At 40.6% G+C, this 23865-nt stretch overlaps 1 protein-coding gene across 3 annotated transcripts in view; it reads left to right on the top strand.

The window, feature by feature from the left end:
* RAB31 (RAB31, member RAS oncogene family) overlaps positions 1-23508 on the top strand; it is a 65479-nt gene extending 41971 nt beyond the window's left edge. For 2 of the 3 annotated variants that reach the window (XM_061995438.1, XM_061995439.1), the window contains exons 4-8: positions 3132-3203; positions 5043-5149; positions 10971-11080; positions 11580-11698; positions 22359-23508. In XM_061995438.1, the coding sequence (XP_061851422.1) occupies positions 3132-3203; positions 5043-5149; positions 10971-11080; positions 11580-11698; positions 22359-22379 (429 nt within the window). In that variant the 3' untranslated portion in view covers positions 22380-23508. The remainder of the gene's footprint in view (positions 1-3131; positions 3204-5042; positions 5150-10970; positions 11081-11579; positions 11699-22358) is intronic. The other variant, XM_061995440.1, reaches the window with a different exon arrangement.
* Positions 23509-23865: the final 357 nt, after the last annotated feature.

Here is a 23865-nt window from a genome sequence, read left to right as displayed (position 1 = left end):
AGACTTTGCAGGAAGAGTAAAGAGCTGTGGTTCATTTATGCAGGGAGAAACAAAAGGCCAAAGCTCAATGGCCAGTGTTGTTTCAGATAACAAAAAGGGCTTTTAAAAGTACATTAATAGCAAGAGGAGATCTAAAGAAAACATTGGATCAAATATTGTTGAAGATAGTCATCTGACTAAAAGGAATGAAGAAAAAGTGGAGGCATTCAATGCATGGGTTTTTTTTTTTTCCCCAGTCTTTAATAATACCTTGGGCTGCCTGGTCATTTTAGTGACCAGGCATTTAGAACACTAGGCCTTTAATGACCACTCATTTAGAACATGAGTGTGGGAACAGTGACTTTCCATTTGTGGATGCTGAAATTGTCAGGGACTAGTTGTATCAGCTGAATGTTTGCAAGTCCATGGGGCCTGATTGGATTCAGAATTATGTGGGAGCTAGTGGGTGTTATGGCAGGATCCCTCTTGATCATCTAGGAAAGGTCTTGGGAGTGTGCAGAGATCCCTGCTGACTGGAAGCTGGCCAATTTTGTCCTTACAAAAAGGATGTGAGGGGAGACCCAGGGAGCTGCAGAGCTGTTAATCTAACCTCAAGCCCCGGAAACATTATGGAGATTGTACTTGGTACTGTTGAAAGGCATTTAAATAATCATCAGGCACAGACAACTTGGGTTCACGAAGGGACAGTCCTGTTTAACTGATTTGATATCCTTCTGTGATGTCACCCACCTCATGGATAAAGGGAAGGTGGTGGATATAATTTTTTCTGGATTTTGGTTAGGCTTTTGATACTGTTCCTCACAACATCCTTCTGGACATGTGGGATGAGCAGATTCATGGTGCACTGGGTGAAGAACTAGCTGAAGGACAGGGCCATGGCTGATGACTGGTCATCAGCAGTGTTCCTCAGGGCTCAAATTTAGGGTGGGTTCTGATCAATGTACTTATCAACAATCTGGATGCAGCAGTTGAATGCACCATTAACAAGTTTGCTGATAATACCAAACTGGAAGGTGCTGTTGAGTCTCTTGATGGACAGGAGGCCTTGCAGAGGAACCTAGATAGATTGGAGCATTGGACAATGATTATTGGGATTAAATTTGACAAGCCCAAATGCTGTATTCTGCACCTGGGACAGGGTAATACTGGACACAAGTGTAGACTGGAAGATGTGTGTCTGGACATCAGCCGTGCTGAAAGGGATCTGTGGGTGCTGGTGGGCAGGAGGCTCAACGGGACTCAGCAGCATCCGAGGGTACAAACCACATCCTGGGGTGCATCAAACACAGTGGAACAGTCGGTCAGGAGAGGTAATTATCCGCTGTATGCAGTGTTGGAGCAGCCTCACCTCAAGTGCTGTGTGCAGTTCTGGGCCCCACAATTTAAGAAGGATGTTAGGGTCCTTGAATTCACCCAGAGGAGTACAATAAAACTGATAAAAGGGCTAGAAGGCATGTCCTGTTAAGGGCAGCTAAGCACTCTGGATTTATCTAGTTTGGAGAAAAGGAGGCTGAGGGGTGACCTCATTGCTTTCTACACCTTCCTGAGGAGGGGACATGGAGAAGGAGTCGCTGAGCTCATCTTCCTGGGATCCAGTTACAGGACATGGGAATGGTTCAAAGCTGCATCCATTAGGGAAGATGCAGACTGGATATTAGGAAGCATTTGTTTATGGAGTGGTCAAACACAGGAAAAGACTTTTTAGAGAGGTGGTTAATGCCCCAAGCCAGTGTTTAAGACATGTTTGCATAATGCACTTAGCAAGATGTTTTAACTTTTGGTCAGCCTCGAATCGGTCAGACAGTTGGACTAGTTGATTGTTGTAGGTCTCTTCCAACTGAAGTATTCTCTTCTGTGTTATTTTAACACACTGGAAATTTCTGTCATGATTTGGAAGCCTGAAAATTCTGGAAATCATTTAATGCATTACACATGCAAGTGATAAAGCCACATGCTAGAAGTCCAGAAGGCATGCATCTACCCAACTGCCTCAGGATCTTGGCTGATCCCTTTTCTTCAGACCATGCTTCTTGACTGATTCCTCTTTTGTTTCTCATCCTCCTTCCTGCTATTTTCTCCTATTAATGAGCCTTCCCACCTGCCTTGCTCCCCAAAACACTTCAGCCCTTGACCATCTGTCACCCCTGCTGTTCATCCTTACTGTTGTGAGATGAAGTATCGACCTTGAACTGGAGTGTGTGATCTGTGAGAAATAGCTTACAAACTGGCAAGTGAAACAATGTTACAAATAATTTGCTTTATACATTGCATGTGAAACAGCAAGAAATGTGGAGGCTGCTAGGTCTAAATGCTCAGTCTGTAAGTACAATTCTGAGTAAAAGATGCTTGCAGTAAATCAGCAGACATTTGCCATGTAACATGGATTTATGCATATTCACTGGGCAGTGAGATCTACATTTTGCCTGAATAATGCATTTTATTGGAAGTTAACCTCAATTATTTGCTGCAGCTTTAAATGAGGCTTTTTCAAATGACTTTGCAACTAGAAATGTGATGAATGGCTGTGTGAGTGCACTGAGACTAAATGCATTTTCCAAGAAAAACTATTTTTGGTTTGCTTAAGACTAAGTTTAGTTAAATCAGCAGAAATGCTTTTTGACTTCCCTTCTCTGTAATTATAAGATGATATTCTAAATTGGCTGCTTAGTCATGGTAAATTATGAAAATTATGCTGCTCATTGGCAAGCTGTTGTTATAATAAACTTATTTATTGCTTGGTTCTTTTTTTCTTGAAGGCTGTTTTCCTTGAAACAAAAAGCTGAAGAGTAACCTATGTTTTTCAAAATATCTTGTCATAGTGTAGGATAAGTAAACGTGACAGGTGTTCAGAGTTTTCTGACAAGTTAATTTTATCAAAGTCATTTGCAGCGTTTTATAAAACTCAAACCTAAGCTGAATCCAGTCTGTTACAGCTACAAAGCAAAATGTTGTGGTTTGCCAGGGAAAAGGTTCTATATGCTCTCAGGTTAGGCCTATCTGTGTAGGCAATCTCCATGTCAAAACTTGTCCTCAGAGTCCGTGCATGGCAAGTGTCTTTGTGACTTGGCAAAATGTGTGATAATTCTGATTTATTAATTTTTTTGGGGGGTGGGGGGATTATATTTTAACAGTTTCATTCCTTGGCTCCAATGTACTACCGAGGTTCAGCAGCAGCTGTAATAGTTTATGATATCACCAAACAGGTAAGATCTTCTGTATGCTTTTCACATGTGTTAATTCCTCTGCTTGGGCCAGAGTCAGATGTAAAACCCCCAGCTGTGGAAATATTTATAGGGAAATCAGTAGTTTGTGTAGGTACGGATGGAGATGTCCAACTGCAGTAAAAAATGAAATATAAAGTCCTGCAGCTGTGTTGTTTAAACTTCATCTAGACAAAAGGCTGGAGTCTACATTTTGTACAAGTTTTGTTGTATTTCCTCTGCAATACTCCCTCCCACCCCCACTCCCCCCATGTTCTCTTTGTGGAATTGAATTCTTACTACAAAAAGCAGCTGGCTGCTTTCAATTGTTTGCATACAACTGATTTTAAAACTAATTATTTTTAACTAATCATCTCATGGTTGCATTGTGGGACTCAAGCCTTATTTTGGGAGCAGTAATGAAATAGTAAGTCCCTGACTTTTGTCTTTATTCATTTGGAGTGAAAATTGTGTTTTCAGATCCTAAACTGCTCTATCTCATTTCTTAGGCAGCTATAAGCTCCTGCCCTCTTCTGAATGCCTTTTCCACTGCCTTTGAAAGAAACCCCTGCTGATAAAGCTGTGTTAGGGGAGGTGTTAATGGATGGATGGTCATGACAGTTCACTAGAATTTTATTCCTTTCCTGCCAATTGAATTATTTACTCCTAGGTTGAGAGGGCTGGGTTGGTTCTCCAGTGCATTAGTGTAATGATCTGTGGCTGGTGATGGTGGCCACTGTTGCACAGCGGTACCATTCTCCTTTGCTAATTTGCCAAGCAAACATAAGGAGTGAATTGTGCTGGATTGCTACTTATTTAAATTTAAATGCCTCACAGTTGATCTTGTAATGCATTGTAAGAATGGAATTTTTGCCAGCCTTTCTCCAAGCTTATGTGGAACAGCTCTCAGAATAAAGAGGGGAAAATAAGAGAGGAAGGTCAATGTGTGTTTCACTTTCTGATGCTTAATATTCATTATTAATTAATTAATTAATTAATTAATATTGATCATTGAAAGAGAATGGATGATTTTTTTTTCCCCCAAATGACTGATAGTGCTTTCCCTTCAGTGATGGTGTTACAGCCATTACTAATTTAGTCATGGCTCCTATGTGCATTTCTGAAGGAGGCAAAACAATTTGTAATATATTCAGAAGCTCACTTTGAGTTTCAGTAATTATTTCAACCATGCTTTATAATTAGAATCTCTAGGAAGAGAAGTGATTTTTCATGCTATTAATTTATTAGTATAAAGAAATAGAAAATTTACTATTAAAAGGTAGGTAGCATCAAAAAGGTTTTGAATTTCATACTTCAACAGAAGAAGCCAAGTGAATTGTCACCTAGCTCTTTGGTTTTATGATGAGTAAATTGAAGTTTACTAGGTCATAGATTCATAAAAGCAGTGGAGAGGGAGTTGCTGTGAAAGCTCTCAGGGATATTACCGAAAATATGACAGTGATTGAGGTAGTGATCCACTGGGTGGAAGTTGGAGTTAGACAAATGAAGCTTACATTAAAAGGGAAGGAAATTGGCTACTAACCAAACTCAAAAGAACTGTGGCAGTTTCTTCATCACAAAAAAAGTTAAGAGAAACATTCAGTGGTGCTTTGCAGGAGGGCAAAGGGGAGTGTCTCCAAGTTCAGTAATTAATTTGAAGAAGACTTACGACCTAAAGTTTGAAAAGCAAATTATACAGTTAGTGATCTTCTTTTGGTCTTGTGAGCTATAAAATCATTATTGCATTAATATTGTCCAAGTTATGTTCCTCTAATTTAAAAAAATAAGCAAACACATCAGTGGAGACTGGCTGTTAACTTACTTGCCATTTCTCTGACTTAGGATTCATTTCATACTTTGAAGAAATGGGTGAAAGAACTAAAGGAGCATGGTCCTGAAAACATTGTAATGGCCATCGCTGGAAACAAATGTGATCTTTCTGATATCAGGTAATACATCTATTTCTGGTTTTGCTTTGATTGCAGTTACTATACTGTTTACTTCCTTCAGGTAGCTGATTTGTTTCATTGGTATAAAAGTGTGTCATTTTGGTTACCTACATTATTTCCTAACACCGGTGGTTCTACTGTGTACAATCTGACCAGCAGGAGTGCAACTTGAGTTATGCACTTTTAAAAAAATCTCTGTTTTACTGCCCTTCCTGTGTATTTGTACAGTCTACACCCTTTAGCTACTGAATCACTGGGAATGGAAAAGTACTCTTTTTTTTTTTTCCCCTTCCATTCATGTTAAAAGGTGCAGAATGTATTAAACAATGAGGAAAAACAGCAATGTTAAGATGAAAGGATGCACCTGCAAAATGTTATTTGTGGAGAAGCTTTGATAACTTGTGCTTTGCAATAACTTCTGATTTCTTAGGAGCATAACCTCAAGTAAAACTTTTCACCTGTGTGAAGCAAAAAACTTCTTGGGTAAAAAAAGGGGGTTTTGAATCTGCCCAGCTACAGAAGAGATGAGATGGTGGTAAGAGTGAAGCTAGAGTCACTCTTCTGCTTGTTAGCTCTATTTTAGAATTGCATTTTTCCATTTTGGAAATGGAAGCACATTCTACTGTACCATAGTGATCCTTTGTGTCAGCCTATGACTGTTACTTCATGCTTCAACTATGAGTACAGACTCAATGGTCATATTTGATGCTTTCCTCTTAGGACCTCATGGTTGTTCAAAATACCACTCTGTTGTTTTATAATCATTACTTTGGCCCATGTTCACCAGAGCCCCGAAGCACTTCAAGTGAATGATGCAGTGCTTTATTGTATCAGGGCATATACAAGGATTGGACCTGAGTGGGTTTTTTTTACACACTCTGCTCTCCCCTTTCCTTGTCAGCCATGAACCACCACAAAACTGAGTCGCTTCTTCCTGTAAGATCTGAACAAGCCCAAATACTAGAAGACTCCTGGTTTCTGTTAGGCTAAGGATGTGGGGACATGGATAGTATATTCTCCTGTTGTGATAGTATTGTCAACATGGTGAAAATGAATCCTATAAGATAAAACTAAAGGTTTCCAAACATTAATTAGAGGAAAGGACAAAACAAAAAAGCCAGTACAAATTGGAGTTTTCAGTTGCTGTGAGAGTCCCTTTAAGTTTATTGTTTAAGTGGTCTCAGAAATACAATTGCCCAATTAAATCAAGGGTAATAAGTTCTGTGATTGTGACAAATGGTATCAATTGCATGTGAATCCATAGCTAGCCCTCCCCCTACTTTAGGTGACATTTGCCATAGCAGCAGGCTTTTAAATGCTGTTCCACCAGAGATGGGTTAATTCGGGGAGAGGAAATAAAACAAACACCCCACAAATGTTGTGAAAATACTGGGTGTTCCTCATGGAGCAACTGTGATCCTCCCACCATGTTATTCTCAAACACTCCCTGTTGTTTACTGATTGCTAGTCATCTGTTTCTTGACCCTATTCAGACAGTACAGACCTTCCTTGCCCAAAGTGTTCCAGTGTTTTGATTACTGTCATTGTCTTCTGTGAGCTAATGTCTCATATTCCTCTTCTTTTTAGAGAGGGGGCTTTTTTTCCCTATAATTGAGAATAGTTTTGTGAATATTTTTTTCCATGCAGTTATTCTTTCTGCATCCCCCAGACTTTTTCCTTTCTAAAGTCATCCAGTCCAGTTAAAGAGATTTCAGTGGAAAAATAGAGAGCAGACTCTCTTGTAGGTGATAAGTTTTCACAGTTCTTCCAGAAATCTGCTTGTTTATGCAACACACGCAGCTGTATGCCTTCTCTGTCTGCTCTGTGTTTTCAAATGAACTTCAGTAAGAATGATTTTAGGTGAAATGTGTCACCACTTTATCAGATTGTTTCCATTGAGTAGAAAATACACATGCCTTGGGGTACAGAGAATTTAAAATTAATATAATGAGAACACACAGGAGCAAGCCGCTGTTTGTGTGCATTTTTGGTGCCTCTCTTTGGTTTTGTAGAACTTCTCACAGGTGTTTTTCTGGATATCAGACAGCCAGGTGCATTCATCACAAATATGTATAGATGCAAAAGAGGACAAACTGACCTGGTTGAAGTTGATTTGATTCTTGCATCTCTATGACTGTGTGAGATAATGTAAAGAGAAATGAATGGAAACAATAAGAACTGATTATCTTATTTTGAGGAAAGACTGGCACTGTTTCTCATGATCACTGACCATCCTACTCTCCTCATTTAGCTTCTAAAATGTGGTTTTGAGCTGATGAGTTGGATTTGAGACACTCAGGGATCATACTGCTTTTCTCAATGCCATTAATAGACTATCAGCAGTTTTTGGGACTCAGATTTCTTCTCCACTTTGAAGGAATTTCTACACATATACAGGCAATTTTGTTCAGTGTAAATCCTAATCTTTTTTACAGTAGTCAACTCTACTACTGTTGAGCGTTTGGTATACTTTTAATTAATAGTAAGAGACCTTTCCTTCTGATGTGGCTTGTCATTCCAACAGGTCATTAAAAATAGATTCAAAGATGGGAGTTGAGACTTCAACATTAAAATGTTTTAAGTGTCCAAAATATTTTTGGAGCGTTATAAGAAGTCAGTAGTCTTACTTCTCTAAAAATGTTGCCCATTCCTAACAGTTCACTGGAAATTGACAGATCCTTGGTTAAGAGAATTAAGAAGATTTTCGTTCTCAAATATTCCCTATATACATCCAGAAAATTCCTTTATTTGGTAATTATTCAGAAAATCTCAAGAGAGATAAAATCAATAGAATGATTTGTAAGTGTTGTGGTTTAGGCCCATCCAGGCACAAATGACCACGATTAGACTAAAGTACCTCAGACTGGAGAATTCCTAAAGGACAGGGAGAGCTTAATTGCCATTTATGGTCCAAGACAAAATAGACCAGGCTACTTGGCTTGGGGAAGAAAACAGAAAGTAATTTAATCCACCACCAGCCAAAGCATAACCATAAGACCCCAAACCGTAGCAAGCAGAAAACAACACAGAGTGGTACAATGAGGAAGAGCACAACCAGACCTTTAAGACCACCTTCTCCCTACCCCTCCCCTCTTCCTGGGCTCAGAGCCCTGATCCCGGTGTCTTTTTCTCCTCCCCCACTGAACAGCTCAGGGGTCAGGGAATGGGGGTTTCAGTCAGTCTGTTCTCGATGGTTTCTGCCATTTGCCTCTCCTCAGGGCAGGTGGATCCTGCCGATCCTCCCTGCATCTCTGTGGGGCACCTCACATACCCAGCAGCCCTGCATGGGCTGCTCTGATGTGCGTTCATCCCAAAGGCTGCAGCTCCTTTCTGCCTCTCCTGTGGATCTGCTCTGCGGCGTGCAGGCTCTCCAGCACGGCCTGTGCCATGGCCGTCTCCCCATACAGTCCCTCGCCCGTCCGGGTGCACTCACACAGAGCTGCTGGTGGCTCTCAGTCCTGCCATGGCCCTGCATGGGTTGCAGGGGTACAGCCTGCGTTCTCACCACAGCTTGCAGAGGAGTCTCTGGTCTGGTGCTCCTCCTTCCTTCCTCCTTCTCTGACTGTGGGGTCTGCATGGTCGCCTCCATCTTGTACCACTCCTACGCTTCCTCCCAAGCACTTCAAATTCCCGTCCTTAAATAGTGATGGCAGAGGCGCCAGATTGGCCCAGCCGGGCCGGAGGTGGGTCTGAACCCAAGAGCCGGGGGAAAGTCTGAGAACTCTTTACCAGGTTTGCACTGCAGCTTCCTCCCCATTACCAAGCGAAAGCTGCTCCTTGCTAAACCGTAACAGGAAGTGATAAAGTGAAATAATTGACATATTTTTGAATGGCTTCCCTGTAGTCCTACAATAACACTTTTTCAGCACTCCAGTGATGATTCTTGCCTTCTTTTCCCCCTCTTTGCCCCATCCTGCATGTATTCATCTCTTGGCTTAGAGTTCAAGCATTTGTGCTGTTCCTTTCTGACAAGGTAGCATCTTAGCAATGTCAACTCACAGATTATAACTCCACTTGATGTATGCAACCATCTTGGTTCCAGCAGCACTGGATGGCATGATGCTTATTGCCCACATGCTGTGGGCTTTTATACATTTTCCTTTAGAAATGCCGCCAGAGATGCCTAAGAAGTTTTGTGACGCTTCCTTGGAATATTATCACTTGCTGCTGTTTAACCTTTTGCTTGACTCTTGAAGTTTACTTTCTCATCTAAATTGCTACAATTTGAAAGTCTTCATTATTTGCGACCTGATCTAGGTGCACCTGCTTCTGCAGGGTGGTTGGACTAGATGATCTCTAAAGATCCCTTCCAACCCCTACCATTCTATGATTATATAACCCTATGCCCTGAAATTTCTTGCTTTACTGTTGTTTGAATGTTATATTACATAGGTCAAGGGGTTTTTTTTTATCTCCAGGGTCATTCACAGATGGTGGTGTCTTTCATAATAAAGACCAATGTGCCACTTGAGAAATAGTAAGGGGGGTGCTGCTTCCCCTGTGTCTTTAGCAATAAAACAATATCCGATAGAAAAAAGCAAGTAAGGGAAACAAGCTCTGAATCCAGATGCTGGAATTGCAGGCTAAGTTTTTCAAAACCATTTGTAGTAAACCAGACAATTATTCTGCCTCTCTGCACATTTCACGTGAGCAGCAGGTCTGATTTATTTAAAACACATACCTCCATAAACTAACTGTGAAATTGCATTGCTATGCTCCCACCTAGGTACCTTCTGTTAAAGTCCAAGGCACTTATGCTAGGAGGAAATCATATTTAGGAGCCTCTGAACTGGTACATTGGAGCTATGAGGTGAAGAGTTGTTGCAAATTCTGCATATGCGACTGATAGCAGTAAAGCTGCACAAAACACACTGTTTGTGTTGAACAACTGGAAGAAAAATAGTGCTGGCAGCCTGGTGTTTCAACATGTGCTGCCCTGATCAGATGCGCCTTGGGTACTTGTTAGCATGTTCAGCCTCTGATTCTGAGCTGTTGCTCAAAAATCAGGAATAGTGGTGGTTATGGGCAGCAGCAGACACAGGTAGATTCAGCTTTGTCACCTGGCTCAGGCAGATATGAGATCAGCATGGGGCTTGCTTTGTGTCCAAAGCAGAGGTCTTTTGCTTATTGTAAACTGCATTTATCAGCTTTTGGAATATGAAGTATTGGCTACAAAATGAGGATGTTCTACCAGTGGTTTATAAGATGGTGTTGCTTAGGTGATATAGCACAGAATAGCGGCCAATCTGGCACTCCCAGATGGCTTTTGCCAATGTGCTTGGGAGTCAGTGCCTTTCATATTTTTTCCATCTTCAAACATCTCTCTTGTTTTCTTGCTGCTTGAAAACACTTCAACATACGATCATCTTAGCATTTTCTTCCACAACAGTCATACCATATCTTGTTTGAACACTCAGTGTGGATAGTGTTGGTTGCTTCCCGGGTCAGGAGAGTTGTATGTCTTTTCTCTAGTGTTTTAATGCTTTTCTTATTTGAGTCGAGTTTAAAAAAACAAACGAATGGAATTGTCATTTAAATTATCTTTTTTTTTTTTCCTCCAAGGCATGAATTTATCAGCAAGTCCAAGAAATCTGCACATTGATCATTGGTGAACTGTTGGTATTTTGAATGTAATGACCTAAATGCCATGAGCAGAAGAAAGATAATACTACTTTTGCAGGGAAGAAGAGCATAGTAATACTTTTCTGATTAGACTTAGTTTGAAGCTGTTTTATTGTTTTATGGGTTTTTTTTCCTAAAATAGAATTATTTTTTTAAAAATTTGGGTTCTTCTGATTGCTTTTTTTTTTTTTTTTTGTAGGGAGGTTCCTATGAAGGATGCCAAAGAATATGCGGAATCTATAGGTGCAATTGTCGTTGAAACCAGTGCAAAGAATGCTGTTAACATTGAAGAACTTTTTCAAGGAATAAGTAAGTACATGTTCTCTTTATTTATTTAAATAATTTGTGATTGTTTGGAGGTCTTCTGAAAATAGCTGTCTGTTTCAGGTCTAAATACTTCTTTCCCAAGGACATCAAGAAATCCATCGGGCCAGTGGTGTTACACAGATGTAAACTAGGAATTACTTTGAATACACTAGAGCAAAATGTAGTACATGGTAGATGCAGGGTGAGCCTATTCCTTTTAAATCTGTATATAAATCCTGACCTGGGTCACATCTCCTGTTTCAGACCAAGCCTGCTGTAGAGGCAATACTGTTGTTCTTATCATCATGTTGATAAAAATGTAAATATTGAGAAATGTGCCTGGACAGCTATGATAAGCAGATAACAGTCATTGCAGTGGAATCTGTTTTCTTTAAAAATAAAGAAAGGTATTTTCTCTCCAGGTATTTTAAACAAGATGAGACTGATTCCTCCTCTTCCTCATAGGAGGAAAAAAACATGTCTTGTTCAATTTGCCTTCTAGGAGTTCCAGTTTTGGTCTCTGATTGCTTGTGGGAAGGACCTTGCAGGCTGGAGGAGACCTCTGGAGACCATCAGTTCAACTTCCTGCTCAAAGCAGACTCAGTAAAGAATTCAGACCAGGTTGCTCAGGCTATTGTATGGCTGGGCCCAAGAGCAGAGATTCCATAGCCTCTCTGGGCTGTATCCAGTGTTTAGTTAGTCCTCACAGTGGCACCCTCTCCTTGTATCACGTGTCACAACCTCTCCTGATCACCATCACTCACAGTCCTGGAGGCACCTCAGTAAAGAGCCTGTCTCTGTCTTCTTAGCAACCCTCCTTATAGGTACTGACAGGAAGCTTTTCAGTCCCTCAGAGCCATCTCGTCTCTAGGCTGCACAAGCCCCATTTTTTCAGCCTCTCCTCACAGGACAAGGGCCTCAGCCCCTGACTGTCTTGATGGCCCTTCTCTGAACTTGCACCAGCTTGCCAATATTTTTCTTGTATTGGGGGGCTGAAAAGTGGATGCATTACCCAGCTTGCTTTAGAATATATCCACTTCTATATCTAGAAGTGGATAGCCGCCTGATTGATCTGTTAAGCAGGGTACTCCACTTGTAACTGGCCTATGAGTAGTTACATATTATTGTTAACCACCAGGTGTTAAATCTGATGATCCAGCCAACTTTTTGCACAGCCAACAATCTGCCTGTCTTGACTATAACATCCCAATTTGGATATACCAGGATGCTGCAGGAGAAAGTATTGAAAGCCTTGCTAAAGTCAAAGTAGACACATCCAATGCTCTCTTCAATCCCAGATTCAGTTATGCTGCCACTTAAGGCAACTACGTTGGTTGGACATGGTTTACCCTTGTTCAGTCCACACTGGCTGGTCCCGGTCACCTTCTTCACCTTCGTGTGCTCAGAAGCAGCTTCTGAAAGGATTTGCTCTGTGGTTTTCCCAGGAAGCAGAGGGAGGCTAACCAGCCTGTAGATCCATAGCTTCTTATTGCCCTTTTTGAAGACAGATCCAACATTCACCTTTCTTTAGTCATCTGGGAGCTCCATCATTCTCCATAACCTTTTAAAAATTATTTGGGTATTAAAGAATGGCCTTACAGTGACATTGGGTCACTCTCTCTGCATGCTCAGGCTTGTATGAGCTGAGATTTCTAAAGAGACCCGTGACTTGTTTCTTTTTCACCGTTCTGCCTCTCCCTGAATCTTGTTTTTGGGTGCAGAGGCCTAGGAGATGGCATGTCCAGAAACTCAGCTTTGTTTCCCTCAAGTCTTTGTTTTATTTGACATATTTATAATCAGCTCATATGATCTACCATACTTTGCCTGAGATGGGGCCATTCAAGTATTTGCTTTGCTTGCGTGGGGTGTATTTGAAATGGTTAATGAGAACTGGTATTCCTAGAACATGTTACCTTTCTTTTAAGTCTTTTAAAAAAGGAATGTGTAACATGGCTATCTGGAGGAACCAGTTCTTCCTTGTGATAGTTTACTTGACTGTCTGCATCTGATAGTTGTGAATGTTCTCGCGACGTAATTAGATAATTAGTTTCCATCTTTGATAGGCAACGCTGCAGCTGGCAGCATACGCTGTCCCTAATAATGGATATAATAGATGAGGAAAATCAGCTAAATTAAGTTTAGTATGAACTAGATACCCAGGCAAGTGCACTTAATTCCACAGGCAATTATTTCTATATATAGAAATATTTGGTCTCAGTGGATATACTTGTGACCTTATCAAGTACTCAGTGGAGAGAAAGGAGAGAGTTGATAGTGTATGTTTATAGAAATATACTAGAAAGCAAGTAAAAATGCTCAATTAATAGGAGAATTAATTGGCATGATTGTGACTGGGCAGAGGTATGGATAACTTTCTGATGTTTTACACCACTTCTACTCTTTGTTCAGTTTCAAAAAAAAGTCTATCTATGCCCAAGTTGCACGGCAATATTTCTGCCTTTTCAGTATCTGAAGTCCCTCTGTGGCCTTGGCTTCTATCCTGTTGACTAATTTTGTGTAGTGCCCTAGAAGTCATGCTGCAGCTTCAGTTTTGCTTTCATACTGTCCGAGAGTTCGTGCCCTTCTCTTTGTACTGCTGTATGCAGCTCCCCAGCCTCTGAACAGGGACAGAGCAGCTTCTGTTTACCTTGGATCTTGTAGGTAGGATTTGGAATTCTCCAACATGTGTGGAAAATTGCTCCGTTAAAAACCTTCTTGAAATTGATACCCCAAACAGAAGGGTAAACTGCACTTTAATTTAGCTAGAAGCTTTGTCTCCTGCTTGCTTATGCTTTTTATTTGCCAGAGGTGTTTTAACATAATCGTTTTTCCTTCTTAAGGTGTCTAACAACTCTCTTTCCCAAGGAAAATGTTGTGAATAGAGTGAAATAGTATAACGGGAAAAAATTACTCAGCATAATGATATAAAGAAGGGAGAAAATAAAGGTGAACTGGCGTGTTTTGCTGACAACCAGATAAAAATTATAGAGATTATAGACAGATAATTTCTAAGGTTATTATATTACACTGTTTTGAAAAGAATTTTAAAAATAGATTTCTCTCAGGATTTGAGGATTTGACTCATTTGAGGGATATCTTAGTAACACAGTCTTAACACAAATCCATTGCCCTGAATTGTTTTCAGGAAAAAACAGAATAGGAAGGGCTAGAATCAGTAAAAGTTTCAGGTGTTTTTGAAGGTGGGGCAGATTTGGCAGTTGGTGTACTGAGGCAAATAAAGCTGAGGAGGCAGACTGAGGGCAAGAGTCAGCAAAGTCGTTGTCCTGTGTGCTGAAGAGTTTTCACTGAGGTGTGTGACGGGATGCAGCTCCTGGCTGGCTGGCTGTTGTTCTCCTATGATTTCAGATGGCAGGCCACTACACTCACCTTGCTTATGTTTCACAGCGCCTAATTGAAGACTTTTTGCGATCATGAAACATCACGTGGCTGTTTTATTTCTCTGTAAATAAGAAAATGTTGTTAGTACAGTTTTATATTCCCTACTTGGGCTAAATTTTTCCCAGTGTCTTTCTTGAAAGATTTTTGACATAAAAAGGTTTCAGCTTATAGTGGTTTTTCTTGTGTTTCAGTAGCTTTTTTTTAATAGCTGAGCGTCTACAGCATCAAATGTTATTATTTTTTTATTCCCAGCCTTAGAAGAGCCATAGGCACAGCAGCTCCTTGTTGCTGATTTATGCTTCAGCAGCAGCAAAAATGCCAGGAATGTATTACACAATAGCAGTAGAAGTTATGCTTGTGCAAGGGGTCATACCAGTTTTTATTGCCCTTTCTTGGTTGTGGGGCTTTAGTCTGCTGACCTCTGCCCCAAGTATACTGTCATTTAGTAGCAATCATACCCTTGCAATTTTCAGACACCTGTTCCTTTAACAACTCGACTAAGCCTTAGCTGCCTTATTCAAATCTAGTACATGCCCAGCTGTTCCTTTTCAGCCTGTGTGTATTGCCTCTTACCTTAGGGTGAAGGTGCCCCAGATATTCACAAGAAGATTATGTAAGACCCATTCGCTGTAAATGATAGAGCCAAGAATGTACCTCCCAGGTTAATTCAGTAGGTCTCAAGGCAAACAGGCAGTTGGGCAAGTAAGCTGCTGAGGAATACCTCGCCAAGTGAAATATGGCATAAACTTGTGCTGAAGCAAAAAAGAAAAAAAATGATGGGCAGGCATTATTATTTTGAAGTCTGGCAAGTGGTGGAGATTGGTGGTGGCAAGTGGTGGTGTGCTATCAAAGGGGGCAAGATCAAAGCATTTCCACCTCTTCTGTCAAGGGTGAGAGGGAAGCGAGGAAAAGACTATCAGAATCACTCCACAGAAAGTGTGTAAAGAGTTGTTAGTACTGTCAGTCTTACTGATGCTGGTACTACGAGGAGAGACAGGCCAATGTTTAAAAATCCAGATAGAGATGTTCTTCCTAGATGAGGCTTCCTAATCGGAACAGAGAGTTTCTGTCTCAGGATACAACCTTTCATGTGGTAAGTGCTCAGTTATAAATGTATGAAGCTGTTGATTTTTCTGATGCCATGCCAGCAGCTCATATATTAAATATGTAACCCAAATATTTGTTTCCTAGAAATACCTTGAGATTAAAAAAAAATCAAACCACAACAAACCAAACCCCATCTTTGGAGTTCACAGTTTAACCAGTTGTATACAGGGCAAACTAGGGAGGAATGTGTGAAATGTTTGTCGGTGGAATGAGGAGGGGTCCTTTCCATGAGACATTGGATTTTCACAGTGACTCAGACGGACTTGGAGGGGTGGAATTGCAGGTGGGCAATTTTCAGGCTTTGTGAGTGATGAGTATGGTGGTTTTCATCCCATTATCTGCTGATTTGAAAATATCTAGAAACTACTTTCAAGAGGTTTATGAAAGACTTTTTAATAGGAATAAGTACATTCATGTTAAAAAGGAGTTGACATACCCATTTCTAAGGCAGCTCAAGCTCATAATTGAATTTTGTAGGGGGTATTCACGTGTGACTTTGTACTTAGGGAAATGGTTTTGTACTTAGGGAAATAGTCTAGTGGCTGATAGGGCTAGGACAAAGGCTGGATTCAATGATCTTAAAAGTCTCTTCCAGCCAAAATGATTCTGTGATTCTCAGATAGTAAAACATTGCCCTGACTTATATTTGAGATTATATTCTTTCAATTTATGCTCCTTGTGTTCTTGTGAGGTCCTGGATTTCTCTGGAGCTGTAAGAGAGCTCTTCAACATAAACTAGCAAATAAACCAAAACAACCCAAAGTTAATTACAGCAGGGCCTGAAATCAAGGTTGAATCTCTTAGCAATTAAAGTCATTAGGAATTCTGTTGTTTACTTTGATTCAGGTAAGATTTGAGTCTTGGTGGGGTTTTTTTCCTGCAGATTTTAATTACATGGACACAATTTGCTTGTATTGCTGCTTCCCCTAATAAAAACTTCAGTGTCAGCAATCCGTGCTTTTGCTTTTTTGCTTTTTTTTTCCCCCTTGCGTGGAGATGCTATTAGATATGCTAGTAGAAGATTATGAAAATAATTGCAACTTCACTGTGTTTAGTTATGCAATATCCTTTGTTGTAAATATGTGCTACATTGCATGAAAACCTACAACGTGAAATAAACAGCAGTTATTGCTGTCAACTGGGAAAATCCTGCTTCATTGCAAGTATGGGTTGCAATACTTGGTGCAAGTATGCACCAAGCTTTGTAACTCATGTGAGAGACATGGGGAACTTGTAAAACATCAGTGAAACTGGTTTCAAAGGATGAATGGATTTGGGAAGATAAGAAGTATGACTATCTTAAGTTCTACAGGTGCAGAAAATCTTGTATGCAAATGCAAAATAACATTGGATAACGTGTGCCTGCTTCCCTTCACAGACTGCTGTGCTTTATTAGTAAGGTCTATAAAAAACAATGCTTTGCAGGGGCTCACCTTGCAATTTGAGGAGGAAATTGTGACCATTGTGTAGCTGTTCTACCGCTGCTTGAAGAAGTCTACCTTTTCTCAGGTGGGCCATGAGAAAAGTTCACCTGAGCTGTGGCATCTGTAAGTTGCAGCTCTGGGGCGGAGGGAAATGGGTTTCACATCCTGCATCTCCAGCCCCCTAAAAAAAAATTAAGTTGTACAAGATTTTCAGGAAGACAACAGATGAGAGAAATGCACAAAAATCCACTGTGCAGCACTGTGATGTCTTGCCTCTTACCCTTAGCAGAATTGTTGTGTTGGATACTAGAACTGTGCTTCTTTTTGGCTCAGACTTCATTACCTGGATGTGCCAGCTCAGGTTGCTCACATCACATCTGTTTCCACAGTAAAGAGTGTCTGTTCAGTGCACTGTTTGTATGTGTCACTTTGTCAGCATGGTAACCAGTTAGGCAGTTTTTTCCTTACATTCATCTCTAAGGCTGTTTCCAACCTTTCAGGCAGTCTTGCACAGGTCAATGATGAAACTAGTCTCATGTTACAGAAACAAAACCGAAACGCTCAGCTCCCAGCCTGATTTTTCTGAGCTAATGGATGTCACAGCTTCGAATTGGAGCATCATGTTCAAAAAGGAAGAAAAAGAGCAGATGCATCCTGCTTCCAGCTGCAGCAGAGCAATTCCCACCCGCCTGCCTTCAGAGTCTTCTCACAGTACTGTTACCCAGTCCCTGGTGTCTCTCTTTCCCTGCTCCAATTTTCTTTTTTTCCCTTCCTCTGACCCACCTTCCCATTTCCCAATCTCTTTGCCTCTGGCACTCTCCAAACACCAACTCCCAGAGTATGGAGTAATCTCTTTACGTGAACAAGTCTCAGGTTCAATAGCAGGAGCTGGAACTCTACTAGGCATTGGAGAAGACTTTCATCCTGGATGGCCTTTGCCCAACTCAACTAGGCCAGAAAGAAGGAGATGCAATTGATGTAGTACTTCACACATGTTAACCTGGGCATTTCACTTCAGAGCCATGACAATTTTTGTAACCCTATGTTTGAGCAGTCTCTTGTGACAGTTGTTATTTTATGCACCATTGTGTGTTTACTGGAATGAGATCATGGAGGACACCAAGATCTCAGCTAAAATGTACAGAGGTGTGTAGTTAGAAACAGTTTTGTTGCACAAAATCTGTGAAATATGGTCTGAATGTTAGTGAAATGGAACCAAAATATATGATCAGATATGTAATTAAGTGCAAAATCTAATTTTTAAATTGCCATTGACAGACATTGCTCCATAGAAATACCAGCAATGGGAACCATATGGGGCTTTTATACTGTCTCAGTAATACTATATCCTTAGATTCTTCCTTTCACCAGTTCATCTGCAGAGTTCTTAGGTAAATGTTTGCACATCTGTTTTTCTGTGTGATAGACTGTTTCATCTGGAACCCTAAACTGGGCTGTTGGTGGTCTTTGTCAAGCTGACTAGTTTTGTCCTGCACTGCAAAATGGAGAAAAGACTATTTGTGATCTAGTTTGTCATCTTTAAGTTAAGCAACAGATGAGTTCAATCTCTTGAGGACCTTTTGAGCAGACTCTGTCTTAACAGAGCAGTCTTTGGTTTGAAGAGGAATTGTCTTAATGTGTTTATTGCTAACCATGAGCCAGCAATGTGCCTTCATGGCCGAGAAGGCCAAAGGCATCCTGGGATGCATCAAGAAGAGTGTGGCCAGCAAGCTGAGGGAGGTTCTTCTCCCCCTCTACTCTGCCCTGGTGAGGCCTCATCTGGAGTCTTGTGTCCAGTTGTGGGCTCCCCAGCTCAAGAGGGACAGGGAAGTGCTGGAGAGAATCCAGCGCAGGGCCACCAAGATGACCAGGGAACTGGAACATCTTTCATGTGAGGAAAGACTGCAGGAACTGGGACTGTTTAGTCTGGAGAAGAGGAAATTGAGGGGAGATCTTATTAACATTTATAAATATATAAAGAGTGGGTGTCAGGAGGTTGGGACATCCCTTTTTTCTATAGTAGCTAGCAACAGGACAAGGGGTAATGGGATGAAGCTGGAACACAAAAAGTTGCATTTAAACATAAGAAAAAACTATTTTACTGTGAGGGTGAGGGAGCCCTGGCACAGGCTGCCCAGGGAGGGTGTGGAGTCTCCTTCTCTGGGGATTTTAAAAACCTGCCTGGATGCATTCCTGTGCAGCCTGATCTAGGTGGACCTGCTTGAGCAGGGGAGTTGGAGTAGATGGTCTCTAAAGGTCCCTTCCAACCCCTGCCATTCTATGATTTATCAGGAGGATTGCAGGGCTAGATGTCAGAACACTACTACTACTTTCTGAAAGAAATAGCATAACTTAACAGTGCTCTGGGTTGTTTAATACAGTGGTGTTTTTGTATTGTTCTGGAAGAGGGACTGTGTATGCCACTGAGGCAGATATTTTAAATGCCTATATAGTTTCTAAAATTGGTCCAGTTTGGTCTCTGTTGATTCTGACTCAGCGCCAGTCATATTTGACTTGTCAGCAATACTGATGCCGTATTCATCAAGACCTGAATGACAAGATGATGATGGTGCTCTTAGGTAGCAAGTGATTTAGCTGGTTTAGAAGCATGAGGTGTAGGTGCAGGCTCAGCATTTCACTGCCTATTCTTAGTGTTCCACTGCTTCCTTAAGCCTTTCTCTGTTACAGTGGCTGCTGTGAGACTAGCTGTCAAGGAGGCTCAGGGAGAGACAACTGGTGCAACGGGTTTCTGACTGATTATTATTATTCACTTTCCCTGACCTTTAGTGAAAAATCTCTGTATCATTTGCTTTGGAGCTTGTTCTCAGGTGTTAGCATAAAACATAGTCTGCAAGAGAGTTATTCTTATCAGCTCCCCATCAGATGGTAAAAGCTGCTCAGGCAGCGAAAAGTCATGTTACTAAATCAAAAATGATTTAAGTTGATGGCTTAATAAATCTGGTAGTAAGAGAAGCAGGAAGTGAGAGAAAACTCACCTGCTAAAAACAAATTCTCAAACTTGAAAAACTGTGTAGGCTGTGTAAAGGTTTATTTCCTTGTATTGAATTGAAGAGGGTGGTGGTACCTAAACAGCAGAAAACACAGGCAGTTAATGGCAAACAGCATTAAAGTTCAAAGGCTGGAACAACTAATCAGCAAATATTATATCCAGAGGCTGGGGCTTTTTTCTCTTTATTATTTGTAGTTGTTATCTGTGGTTTTTTTATCATTTTGAGAAATGAAGTAAGGTGATTCTCAACAACATGTGTCGTGTCCTGGTCTGAACTGGATAAAGTGCTCACTGACTTTGAAGCCTGCAATGTTTTTGCTCCAAAGATAAGTTTATCTGCTTCTTTGCATACATGTCGAGTACTGTAGAAAAGGCTTGAAACTCAAGAAATATGAAACACTGGATGAAAAAGAAGTAGAGGCAATATAATTGTTTAATGCAGACTTCGAAGATGAAGGTTAAGCTACTTTGCATGTTGAAGCTCTCCTCTTCCAAACTCACTGTTAGTCTCTAAACATTTCATTCTATTTGCTTAATGATACATAATGGAAACTGTGTCTATAGATTCCAATTTTTTTAGCTATGCTGCGCTCTGAATCAGACCAACAGGGTTTTATTTTTAGCTGGTACTGAGTTGAAAGCACTTTGTAAATAGTAGTTGCCTAATGCAGAAGTTCTCTGTGGGTCTCTATGATGTCAGCGTTACCTTCTTGGAAAGCCTCTCACAGATACTTGTTATTCATATTCTCTAGAGTTTTTACAATTACTGGATTCTCTGTCTCCAAAGTCAACAGAATCTAATGCATGTAACAGCTGTGTCTATAACTACCCATTCTGCTTTTGATTTTACGTCGGAAGGGCACTTACTAACATGAAGTTCAAATGGAGTGTAAGCAGCGTGTGAAGCTGATATTTTAGTGACCTGAATAGAGTGCAGCATTGTAATGTCAGCGCTACATGTGCTTCAGCCCTCAAGATCTCTCACTCTGTCGAACCAAATACAGGATCTTTAGCTCAGTAACGTGAGGAATTTTCTCCCTTTCATTCAGTTGCACAAACACCCAAGGTTGTCTGCTTCAAAAGTCATACTTCTGTTATATAACATACTGTTCAGAACAGACTGAGTAAGAGAGGTGGAATTTTGATGAACTTGACCAGAGGTCATTCAGGGACAAGTTTCACAGGTGAAATTTTGCTGTTTGATTTCATAGGGATTGGATTTTATGTGAATCCCTTTAACTCATCCTTTCACAACAACTCCCCCAAGTAATTTGTAGGACTCAGGTTTCAATGTAGGTATGTAATTCATAGAACTTTTGGCAAGAGAGAGCCACGAGTAAATGCAGCAAAAGATGAGGAAAGCTAAATTGCAAAATCCACCTGGGTTCTGACAGGCTGCTCACAGGAACTTCATGGTCTCTGAAAGTGGCATATAACAAAACAAATGTTACGTATTTTACCTCTTGTTATTTAACATGAGTAATAGTAAAAGCAGAGAGTAGATTCAACCTCAGAAAAAGAATCCAGGAAATGAGAGCATGCATTACCATGACTCTTTTTCCATTTGTAATTCCAGTTATTAAGCACATTCTATGTTGGCCATGACTAGGAAGCCAATTAAACAAAAGATGCAGCACTACTAAGAGGACAAACAAGGGAGGGAATTGGAACAGTGCCTTCTTTCCCTGGAGGAGACCTCTAGCTCTCCTGTGATGGCTGAAATTCTTTCAGACACTTAATATAATCACTCCATAAGATGATTAAAAAGTCAGAAGAGTTTGGGTGGGGTAGTAGCATTAAGTAGTCAAAACTGTGAACTAAAAAAGATGTGGGTACTCCTCAAAGCAGGGAGAGAACAGATTTGCTTTTCTTTTTCAAGTGTAGGCAGCATGTGCTTAGTTATAGTGCTTTGTAAAACTCTAGTGTACAGGGACTAAAGGCCATGCGGGTTCAGGACAGGCAAGATCTTGTTAAACTGGCACCATTCACATTTAAGTGGAATTAGAAAATCGAGATTATTGTTTTTCTTGGTTGTAAGGTGCTCTTAGTAAGAGAACAACTGTTTAAAATACATGGATAGCATAATTTCAGTGTTTTTCATTTCAGTTTACTTCATGCATTTGTCAATAGCCATATTTCATATATTGTTTTATAATGTGAAAATCTTCTTTCATAAGCGGGAGTCAAGGGAAAAGGTTCAAGGTACACAGGAGACTCTGGTGGAGTTTCACAGGTGTAATTTTTACGCAAGCCAAATTGTTCTGTTACCTGCACATGTTGTTCCTACATCAAGGAGAAAAAAAGTCAAGAAAGGAATTCACTGTCTCCTCATGTCTTTCAGGTCAGCAAATTCCACCCTTAGATCCTCATGAAAACGGTAACAATGGAGCAATCAAACTCGGAAAGCAGACTTCACAGACGGGCAGGCGATGCTGCTGACCCAACTTGATCTTTTTAGATTTACTTGAAAAACAGCACCATTTGCTTTTTCCACTGAGAGGGGACTTCCTGATCTCAGTGATGTGGCTCCTTATCTTGAAAGCAGAGATTTCAGTGCTTCCCATGAGCAATAACGCAAGGACCAGCAGCAGAAAGCTTTACTGCAAAGGGATTTTGCAAAATCTAGTTGCAAAATCGTCTCTGATATCCTCTCAAAATTGAAATTGTCAAAGTACTTTGATTCTCTGTCTAAACCAATGGCTGGGGTTTTTGTAATAAAAAGATCCCTTTCTATATAAAGATCCTTTTTCTATATAAAACTTAGATTTGCTATGAAAACTTCTTACGTTGCAAAGTGGACTTGGCATGTTTTGAGAGTTTTTCTCTGTAATAATATGGTGGAAAAAAACCCATAAACCCTGAATTTTGACTTACAGTTTCTCTGCCATCCTTCTAGCTGGACTCTGCTTCACTGTTTTTTTTAAATCTGTAGCTTCATCTCGTACTTACTGTAACCATCAGCAAGAAATGGACTGAATTTGCTGACTAGCAAAAAAAAGAATCCAAAGGATGAGTGAGCATAATTGTTACAGGCTAGTAGAAGTCAAAATCTGTGTCAGGAAGGTGCTGCGTATGTGAAAGAAGGAGTTGTTGTGAGGGAGACTGCTGGACCCAGTCTGCTGCAGAAAGAAGTGAAGATGCCGACACCGTGCTTTGCCTGAATTGATCCCCTTTCCAGGGAGTAGGTTTCATTATGTACTGAAAGTGTAAAAAAAAGAACATAAACACCAGCTTAATTGCCACAGTTCACCAAGTTTCCTCCAACTCCGTGCCCCAGACTAAAGTTGTATCTGCTCAAAGATGCCACTTCTTCGGTTTCTGAAGGAGAACACCACAGTGCCCCATTCCTTATGGCATTCCTTGCTGTGCTCCAAGAAGTCTTCTAGCTGGAAGAATGAGATTGCTGTACCAGAACCGCTTAAGAGAGCACAATATAATTTGAGTTTAGAGTCTGAATTCTAATAAACCAAACCAGAATGTCTCTTTACAAATGCAGTTCTGTGAATTTGTGGAGTAGTCTCCTCATCCGCGTGAGGATGCAATATGGAAGACCCATTGTGTGATACCTTTGAAGCTCGATGCACTTGAAAATGCAGCACAGAAAGAAAAATCCAATAGGTGGTTATGAACTGGAAATAATGTAGAACTGTATGCGTTGACCACTTTTATCTTTTAGGGATGTGTGTGACCGAGATGATAAAATCAAAATTTATCTTCTTCATCAGTTTCATTGGAAATCTGAACTAGAGTAAGAAGTGCAGGCTTCAAAACCAAAGCCCAGTCTGCATTCCACAGTGCTGACTTGTTATGAAGGAAATTAACCTCACTGCACATTTGTTGGGGGACTT

Source organism: Colius striatus, chromosome 4 (genome assembly GCF_028858725.1).
Source record: "Colius striatus isolate bColStr4 chromosome 4, bColStr4.1.hap1, whole genome shotgun sequence".
NCBI classification, from domain to species: Eukaryota; Metazoa; Chordata; class Aves; order Coliiformes; family Coliidae; genus Colius; species Colius striatus.
Note: the sequence above shows the minus strand (reverse complement) of the source record. Positions and strands in the feature narration are given on the sequence as shown.